The sequence below is a fragment of the Neovison vison genome, chromosome 13 (assembly GCF_020171115.1).
Source record: "Neovison vison isolate M4711 chromosome 13, ASM_NN_V1, whole genome shotgun sequence".
Taxonomy (NCBI): domain Eukaryota; kingdom Metazoa; phylum Chordata; class Mammalia; order Carnivora; family Mustelidae; genus Neogale; species Neogale vison.
The window spans coordinates 17,376,160-17,386,317 of record NC_058103.1 but is presented as its reverse complement, the minus strand read 5'-3'; the positions used below and the strand labels follow the sequence as shown (position 1 = coordinate 17,386,317).

At 52.5% G+C, this 10,158-nt stretch overlaps 1 protein-coding gene across 1 annotated transcript; it reads left to right on the top strand.

The window, feature by feature from the left end:
• Positions 1 to 800: 800 nt before the first annotated feature.
• Positions 801 to 1,193, top strand: LOC122893509 (40S ribosomal protein S24-like). The gene has a single exon (XM_044230548.1). It carries the CDS (start codon positions 801 to 803, stop codon positions 1,191 to 1,193), a length of 393 nt encoding a protein of 130 aa, XP_044086483.1.
• Positions 1,194 to 10,158: the final 8,965 nt, after the last annotated feature.

Below are 10,158 nucleotides of genomic sequence, written 5' to 3'. Positions count from 1 at the left end.
TAGAAGTACCATTACTTCTAAAACCTTTCTTTAAAAAAGGAAATTTAGATTTTCTAATAGGTTGCTTATAAATGAAGCTATAACAAATATCCTTCTCTTTATAAAGAGTCTTCTTTGTGAAGTGAATGGAAACCTAGCTAGACTGACTTAAACACAGAAGAGGAAAATGGAGTTTGAAGGTTTGGTCATTGCCGAAGACCAGATACCATGCTGACATCAGTTAAGGACTGATGCAGTCACTCGGTGTCCTCACAGATCTGGTTCTCTGTTTTCTGTCTTTTGATGGATGGCCTTTCTCTTGAGGCTCCACTCAGTGGTTGCTCCCCTGGCCCCTTCACCAGCTCTAGGGTCTTCCCACATGGCACAAAAAGGCTGCCATGGTTCTAGGCCTCTGGCCTCACAGCACCACTCCATCCAAGGCAAGTTTGAATGTGTCCTCTGTAGACTCTACATGGAAGGAAGGCAATGACTTGTCCTAGGAAACTCAGTAAACCACAGTATCTTCTTCACTGTCCTGGTCACTTGCCCTTTTCATTTTAATGTTATCATGTACTTAATAGTACAGAGTCAGCATGGCTTCTTTGATGGACACTGTGGTGTTTGCATTAAAAACAAAACAACCTGGGGCTCCGGACTGGCTCAGTCAGTGGAGCATGTGACTCTTGATCTCAGAGTTATAAGTTCGAGCCTCATATTGGGTGTAGAGATTACTTTAAAAAAAAAAACAAAAAATCTGAAAAAAAGAAAAATATAGCTTTTCCTCCCTGGCCGCTTGAGGCTTGAAGCTTGAAGCCGTCATCATGAACGACACCATAACTATCCGGACCAGGAAGTTTATGACCAACCGACTACTTCTGCGGAAACAAACGCTCATTGCTGTTCTTCACCCTGGAAAGGGAGCAGTACCTAAGACAGGAATTTGGGAAAAACTAGCCAAAATATGCAAGATCGTACCAGATGTCATTTTAGTGTCTGGATTCAGAACCCATTTTGGTGGTGGCAAGACAACTGGCTTTGGCACGATTTATGATTCCTCGGATTATGCCTACAAAAATGAGCCCAAACATAGACTTGCAAGACACGGCCTGCATGTGAAGAAAAACACCTCAGGGAAACGGCAAAAGGAACTCAAGAACAGGGTGACGGCAGTCAGGGGGATGGCAAAAGCCCCTGCTGGCGCTGGTGACAAGTGAGCTGGAGATCGGAGGCCAGAAGAAGTCAAGATTCTGCCCGAACTTTATCTGTGGTGATTGTGCAGATGTTTCATAAGAGGATTAATAAACTAAGAACAATAAACAAATAAATAAAATAAAAAATAAAACAACCTATAAACAATGTTGGAACGAACATCTGCGCTAGTTGGGATACAGTTCAGTTGCTTTAATAAAGACCTACAGTAACAGGTGCTTAGTGAAACAAGCTAGAAGTGATCTCTCCGTTGTTCGTAGGTGTGTAAGCAGTTTAAGGACGACAGGGTTGGTCTACTTCGTCAGGGAAGGAGATCCCTTTTGTCTTGTGTCTTTGTCTACATTGTTGAAGACGACTCAGCGCCATATTCTTTGGGTCCACTGGATGGTGGAGGTGGGAGAGGTGGGACAGAAGACCCCACACCTCTCAGTGCACACCTCAGAAGTTGCACATCGCTTTTGCTCACACCCACTGGCCAGAACTTGACCACGTGACCACACCTGGCTGTGCGAGAGCCTGGGAAATAGAATCTCTACACTGGGTAGGTATGAACCCCATGAAAAGTTGGGGGTTCTGTTGTTAAAAGAAGGAGGGAAACATCTAGTATGGGGTAATTAGCCATCTCTGATACAGCATCCTCAAACACTGATCTGTAAAGAGCTCTATATTTTTGTAGAACGGAATTCTTCTGGATACCCTCTAGAATGCTGCTAGGAACCTGTGCTCCCACTGGGAGCCCCTGGACTCCTGCTTTCCCACATATGTTACCCATCTGCTGCGGCCAGCACAATCCCAGGCGCGTCCTTGCCTGGACCCTGCTGGCCACACCCGCCGCGTGGACCTGGGGCTCTGCCTGTTCAGCCACTAGCTCTACGGTCTGGGCCATCCTCAGATTCTTTATCTGCAAAATTAGGATTTTTTAAAAATTAAGACATTGAGAAAAAGTAAATTGAGGTATTGAACTCTCGTCTAGGTCCTACAGAACGTCAGCTTCTCTTTTGGCTGTAGAGTTAGTTCCATGAAAGGAGGTAGTGTGGCAGTGGGAGAGGCAGCTTCGGTGAAACATGGCACCTAGGGAGAGGGAGGTGATGGTCCCACCCTGCGTGCTGGCAGGACCCGTGCAGGTGGGCGGGGTTCGGATCTGGACATGTCTCTAAGCGTCCACAGACTGGAGCCTGGTCAGGGGAGAGCCACTGAAGCAGAAATGAGTGCGTGAAGGGAGGAAGAAGAATGGAAAGAAATGGAAGCATTTAATCTGGGGAGAGGAGAGAGAGGGGGAGAAGGAGGCAAGATGCACCTCCGGGCCAGGAATGGGAGTGTTGGGGGAAAGGCTGGTCATGGTATGTGTTGCCTCCAGGAGGAGCCACAGAGCAGCGAGGAGAATGTATAGGGCTGGAGGCAGGGGCACAAAATAAGATATAATCTCGCTGTTTTACATTTTCGGTGGAAAAATCGTATGTGTACTGTTTAATCTCCACCCGCAACTTCACCCGTCCGTCCACCTGCCTCCCCTCGCAGTAACCATCAGTTTGTTCTCTGTAGTTAAGAGTCTGTTTCTTGTTCGTCTTTTTTTTTCCTTTGCTAATTTGTTTCTTAAACTCCGTGTATGAGTGAAATCCTATGGTATTTGTCTTTCTCTGACTTATTTCACTTGGCATTGTACTCTCTAGCTCCATCCATGTCATTATAAATGGCAAGAATTTATTCTTTTTTTATGGCCGCGTAATATTCCATCAGTTAGATGACGGATGGCACTTTTTCTTTAACCATTTATCAGTTGGTGGACACTATGGCTGCTTCCCTGACTTGGCTCTTGTAAGTAAAGCTGATAAATATGATGGTGTCTATATCCCTTCGAATTAGTGTTTTTGTATTCTTTGGGTAAATATCCAATAGTGTGATTTCTGGACGTTAGGGTCGTGCTACTTTTAGCTTTTTGAAGAACCCCCATGCGGGTTTCCACAGAGGCTGCCCAGCGTGCATTCCCAGCAACAGTGTAGGGGGTCTCCCTTTTCCCACATCCTGGCCAACACCTGTTGTGTCTTGTGTTGTTGATTTGATGTTGAGCATCTTTTCATGTGTCTGTGGGTCATAAGAAATGATCTCTTAAGGAGTGTAAAGACATTTAAATAATACTTGACTGAAAGGGGAAGAGGCTATTTGGTACCTAGAGGCCCGCTGCGAGCTGGCCTGGCTTAAGGCTGCTCTTCTCTTTGCCTGTTACTCCCCAGTCTCAAAACCAGACTATTCTTTGTCACTCTCCCTCGGCCACCACTGAAACTGTCCCACTGCGGCTCTTGAATGTCCTCCCTCTGCTCTGTCTCTTGGAAGCTCTCCTGGCCTCGCCATTTCCGGCCTCTCAGTGGCACGCCACACCGTCGATCACATCCTTCTCGAAGCATCCGGTTCCCTCTCTTGTGGCTTCTTCTCCGGTCCTTCTCTGCCAGTGGCTTCTCTTCCGCAGGCCTTCCTGCCTTCTTACTGCACAGCTCACCTCACCATCTATTAGCTCCGCGTGTAGGTGGCCACTAGTCTCCGACTCTGCCCCGGGCCCCTGGTCAGGGGCCCAGAGCTCTATGAGCAGCGGCCTGCTGTCCCATGGACACCTGGAATTCAACCTGTCCCAGAAGGACCTTGTCTTGTCCGCCCTGTACCTCTGGCACCTCCAACCTCATCCTCCTGCAGGGAACAGAGAACCACCATTCGTGCAGACACCACGGACTGACCTCTCTGTGTCCAGTCTCGCCCTCCAACTCCATTCTATTCGTTATGCTCCCGTGGCTCAAGGCCCTTCAGGGGCTCCCCATCACCGCAGGACAGAGTCCAAATGGCTAAGCAGGCTGATAAGGTCCTTTTCGAGCTGGTTCCTTCTACGGTGGCAAGCCCAGCAACTTGTGCCACCCCCGCCCCCTTCCCTGTGGGCTCCAGCCAGCCTGCTCCAAGAGGGCATCGCTCACAGGCCTGAGAAGGCTCTTCCCTTCTTCCTGCCCCTGGCCAACTCCAGGTCAGTCTTCAGCCTTCGGTACTGCCTTCTGTCCTCCAGGGAGCCCTGCGCGCGCTGCCCAGGCGGCCTTAGCTGTCTCTCACCATGCACCTGTCTAGCACATATATCTAGCTGCACAGGCTTGGTCCACTGTTTTTCATTGCTTGAGTGCATCTCTGTATCACCGAGGCTTCTAGAACCGTGTGTGCAGGAACCTTGTTCATGTTGTTTTCGCTGCACACTTGAAGCCTGGAACAGAAGGCGTTGCATAAATATTTGTTGACTACCGTTGAGTCAAGACCTGACTAATTGGGCGTTGCCCAGGGCTTCAGCAATGGCCCTCACCTTGAGGATAGGCCAGGGCTCTGAGCTCCGGCGTAAGGAGCTGACAGAGAAGTAAGAGTGGCTGGAAAGTGAAAGTGAAGCTGACTGGGGAGGAGAGAGCCCCAGAGGGCCCAGAGGAGGGGCTGGGCCAAGAGTTCATTCAACCCAGTGTAGCAAGGGAGTCAGGCTAGGCTGGCGCAGGGCTGGGATGGGAGGGGGCACTGTGGGCAGGGAGGTGAGCAGACTGAAAAGAGAGAAAATGTGTTTTGTAATTAGTCATTGCCCCTAGGGGTGAGCCTGAGAGTTTTCACCGGAGGTGGGTAGACCAGATTTGCAAAATGACGAACAGGGGCTAACCACCAGCTCAGAGACTCCGTGGGGCTTCCGGGTTTCCGCGCGGAGCAGAAGTTGAGCTTTCTAGTTTTTTCTCTGTACCTCCTCACTGCATTCAAGATTCTACCACAGAGTGGAACTGGGAGGGGAAGGCCTGGTGGAAAGATTTACCCAGGGGCCAGACCTGCCTTTCCTGACTTCCCAGGCTGACCTCTGCCTCTCTGCCTGTTCTCACAACAGAGACTGGGGACACGGTGGCCCTTGCCACTTGGAAGGATCAGCCAGTGACCCTACGTCTGGAGATGTTGACTAACTTGCCCTGTGGGGGTTCTTGGGAAACATGGAAACATTCCGGGGATAGGGAATCTGGGTAAAAGCCACCATCTCTGCCTTCCCACTAAAGAAAGTGGCAAAGCGATTGGAGTACCTTTGGGTATAAGAGGAATGCCTCATTCTGTGCCCAGGAAAGTGCAGGGCCGTTGTTCCCCCCAGATAATCCTGAGGATACTGGAATTAAATGTTAGGACAAGAACCTCTGTTTCTCTCTCTTTCATACACACACACACACACACACACACATACACACACACACATAAAGGGCACATTTTGGTCTTTGCTCCTTTGGTCTTTTAGGGCAGTGGCTTCCAAAAGTGTGTGTGTGTATGCGCGGGCAGGCTGCGCGCACGCGTATTAGGGGAGGGGAGGGGCAGAGGGAGAGAGAAACTTCTTTTTAGATTTATTTATTTATTTGAGAGAGAGACAGACAGAGGGACGGCAGAGCGAGAGAGAATCCCAAGCAAACTCAGGGCTCAGTCTCACAACCCTGAGATCATAACCTGAGCCAAAATCAGGAGTCAGACACTTAACCTACTGAGCCACTCAGGCGCCCTAAGAGCAGTGGCTTTCAAATGTTTAAAAATCATGACCTACGAGTCAGAAATGCATTTCTTATCTCAACCCATTCCTCTGATGAGTGTTTACATACCTATCCTGAACTAAAGGTTTTATGCAACTAGACGTTCCTTTTCATATATGTAACCTGTGCTTACGTTTTCCCATTATATTATCTTTTTTAGAAAATTCCGAGTGCAGTCTACTAAACTGACTTCATGGCCCACTAGTGGGTCTCAGCCTACAATTAAAGAGCCCTGCTCTAGGGGGAAGAATCAGTTCTTCTCTGGACTGGGTCTTCAGCCTCTGACCGCTGGAATTTGGCCCCAGTTTCCCTGATGAGTTTCTTCCCTCCATGTTCTCCTTACACATACACCCTGCACCAGACCTATAGTCCCCAAGTCACCACCATCATCGGGTTACCGGATCTGTTCTGATCAGCCTTCCTCGGATGCCCCCAGACCCTGCTCCTGGCAGACTGAGATCAGCCCAAGGTCCCAGGAGGGCCGCCGTGTTCCTATCTGTGGGCTTCCAGCAGCAAGGATAAAATACTTAAACCATAAGGGGTTAATCGAATCACACACCAGGGAGCCCAGAGGTAGGGGGCTCCAGAGTTGGATAATTAAGTGATCACGTGGCCTTCCGTTTATTTCCCCCGTTGCCATCCGCCAACCTTTGGAAATGCCTTTCTCTACCTCGGTCTCCATGCGACAAAAGCGCTATGTTAAGGGGCTTTTGTGGTAGCAGGAGATGGGGAAGGGTGGGGCCGGGGTTGCAGCTGGCTCAGTGAGCCGTGAGCGAGTGAGTCACTGAGTGGCTGGGCCCCTCCAGCCCCATGTAAGGACAGACTGCTGCCGCCCACTGCCCGCCTGGACTGTGTCTGGACAGAAATGGGCATGTCTGCTTCGCAAGGGGCCCCACCTCATGCTCGGATAACCCTGTGAATCAGGAAGGCCAGAGATGCTTATCGCCGCCTTTCCAGGAGTCACAGGCCCCCAAAGCGGAAATGACTCTTGCCTTCCCCTACAGATCCAGATCGGTGCTGAGCAGAGGGAACCCAACATTCGGTCTCCATCTCAGGGCTAGATCCCTTGGAGCAGGAATAAAAGAAGGGGTCTGGTGCTCCCTTACACTTTGCACTTTTTCCAAGTCCTCTCTCCAGTGTCCAGACCCCTTGTGCTGGGTCTTTCTGCCACCTGCCCCTTGTCTGCTGGTCTTCCCAGGGAGAGCTGGAGGCGGGGCAGGGGTGTGGTCCCGGAGGAGTCCCCACTGATGTCTAGGGCTTTGGTAGCATCTGAATCATAGACTTAGCCATGAGCCAGGGCTAGCAGCACCTGGGACAGTGTGTGAGCTGTACAGGAACCTCAGAACTACCTCCACTGTATAGATGGGGACCCCCAGGCCCAGAGGGGGATAGTGATCTGCCCAAGGCCTAATTAACACAGCTAGTTAGCAGCGGAAGCATGAACTGGGGTCTCCTGCCCTCCAGGCCTCCACTCTCCCTGCTCCCACCTGCCTGGATCCCTGGTCTGCTTTCTAGTCCAAGCCTAGGCAGCAACTCTGAAGTTCGAGGCTGCCTGATCTATGCTCCCCTGCCAGGGAGGGGGGTGGGGCGGGGGGGAGGGGAGATGGGGAAGGCCCTGTGTGCTTTCCCAAGCTGGTTTTCATCTCCTGCGCAAGACAGTGAAAGGACGGAATGAGAATCCACACTGCAGGGCTTGAGACAAGCAATACTAACCCTTCTGAATAAAGTCCTACTTTCAATGAAGGGGAACAGGGCTTGGCAGGCTCTGGGAAGGATCTGCTCCAGGAGCTGGTGCTAGGGAGGGTGTGGAGCCAATCTGTGCAGGAGCTCTGCCTGTGGGCAGGGAGGGCCCGCAGGGGTGTGTGCTGGTGCATATGTGTGTGTCCAGGAAGAAAGTGGGCGGTGTAGACATCCAGGAGGCACTGGACGGGAGCTGGAGTGCCAGAGTTCTCTCCTCTGCGTGTTAGCCCTGTGTCCTTGGCACTCAACCTCCCAAAGCTTCAGTTGTCCCAGCGGCAAAATGGGGATGCTGAGGAACTCCCTCCCAGGGTTCATAAGAAGCTCCAAACAAGTCGACAGACTCCCGGAGACACAGCATGAGGCTGTTCTGGGCTTGGAGCTGTAGGAGGTGTCCTGTTCCTCTTGAGCACTGGCAAGAGCAGGGGCTGTCTAGCCGTACTTGCTCTGGGGCAGGATAGGGCAGGGCTCAGCCGCTCGGAGCCCCTCTCCTATGACTTCCTCCCCGGCTTCTTCGGCTGCCCAAGGCAGCACTAAATCAGGTCACCACTTGTCTCTCCTTGCAGTGGCTGTCCTGCCCAGCTCCCAATCCAGGTCACTGGCTCCCACACCCCCGCCCTCCCCAGCAGCCTCGGAGATCAGTGCTTTTGTTCTTAAGTGCGGCTCATTAGACCCTGGCTGTGTGCCTGACACTGGGCCTACTGCTTTAAGAAGAAATCACAGGCCCCCTTTGCAGCCTGTGATATGCCAGACTCCATCATGAGGTGCTCTGAGGGAGACAGGATCACTTCTGTTTTATAAGTGAAGAAACTGAGGCTCCATAGGTAAGTATCTCAGTCAAGGTCACTCAGCTGGCAAGGGCAGAACCAAGGTTGAAACCTAGATCAGTCTGGTCGCTGAGCCTGTGCTTTGAATCCCCAAGGTCCTGTGATAAGAAGACAGGACACAAAGGTGCAGGCAGGAGCTGGCGGGGTGGGGGGGGGTGTCCCTGGGGAGAATAGGTAGGGCTCAATCTGAGGTCCGAGGGGAGTGTGCAGGGCTGCGGGAGACAGGAGGCAGAGGCCCGCAGTGTGTCTGATGGGGAGGTACACACACACACTCACCCAGAGACACGTATCACACACGCACACAGACACACACGCACAGACAACGCACACACACATGCAGTCGTGCAGACATACAGGAAAGAGGCTGGCAGACACCCAAAGACCCACAGGACCGGCACGCACAGAAAAGCCACACACAAAGACCCAGCTGCACACAAAAGACACTCGCAGGCCCAGAAATCATACCCATGTTGAGACACAGGAGAGACACACACAGACCCAGTGTCGCTCAGACTCATACACAGACACCTACACACACACAGACGCCTCCCCCACCCCCCGCCGCCCCGCCTCCCCGCCCAGCACACAATCTGGAGGGAAGGGAGGGAAGAGCCAGGGCCGCCTCATTTCCAGGCCTCCTCCTCTAAGGCGAAGGGAAAAGCCTTCCCCAGAAGTGCTGAGTCAGCAGCGGGTGACAAATGAGCCTCGGGGCGGCGGGCTCAGGGAGAGCACTTAGCCTGCGGAGCGCCTGCCTGCCAGCGCCAGGCCGCCAGGCCCGGGCCAGCGGCAAGGGGGCAGGGAGCGGCCACAGGCTGCCCGCTCCGGGGGAGGCCCCAGGGAGGAAGTGACTCACTTTGACTTTGCAAAGCCAGACTCTGCAGCCCAAGGTCACACAGCAGGCGCTGCCAGCGGGCTTCCTGCAGAGAGGCGGGGTGGACCCCAACCGGTGCGGAGCCGCCCAGGTCAGGCCTAGGAGAGGCTGGACCCAGGTGGGATGGAGGCAGGGGGCTGGCCCTTGGCCCTTGTCCCTTTCCCCTGTCTGGGCACCACCAGCAAGAACAGACAATGGACCCTAAGCTCTGAGACTGGCTCAGAGCCCAAGTCTGGGCCAGGAGACCTTCAGGGTCCTTCACGAACACTCCTCTTCACAGCCTACGGTCCACATAGGAATCTAGGGAAAGGGGACATCATGGCAGATCTGGGCGGTCACAGCCACCCCCAGCCTGGCTCTCCTGCCCTCTTGCCCTTGTGATTTATTCTTCAGGAAGCAGCCAGCAAGGTCTTTTCAAGACATCAATCACATGATTTCCTCCAGTGGCTTCCCACTGCATTTAAAATAAATTCAACCCCTTGTCGTTAGTAACATCTTTCTTTCAAAGGCGCCTCTCTTGACTGTGGAAGAAGGAACTGTTAAAATGACACGAGGGCCACATGGGACCCGGGATGTCCCTGGCACACAGCCCTAACTGGCCTTGTTTCCACCTCCTTTGTCCCCACCCCCAGCTTTGCATGAGTGGCCCAAATCTCAGTAGAAACTCTCCCCTTCTCAGAGAGATGGTCCCTGACAGCCTCCCGCTTGTCAGTCCCCGTGCAATGACTCCCTGTTAGCTCTTTTAGAGTATTTGCTGCTTGCTGGGCTTATCTTTTTTATTTGTTTACTCCTGTGCCGTCTGTCCACGCCCCTCCCTCCGCGAAAGCTTCTTGATAGCAAAGATCTTTTCAGTCTTGTGCGACCTTGCGGGGGTCCCTAGTTCCCCCGCAGAGCGTCTGGCACACGGGGGTGTTTGGGAGTATTTCCTATGGGAGAGCGAGAATGAGGGGCAGGCCTGAACGGGAAATACGGGATTTCC

Excerpts from the sequence above, each read along its gene's own strand:
- LOC122893509 (XM_044230548.1), top strand. The coding sequence starts at position 801 with ATGAACGACACCATAACTATCCGGACCAGGAAGTTTATGACCAACCGA.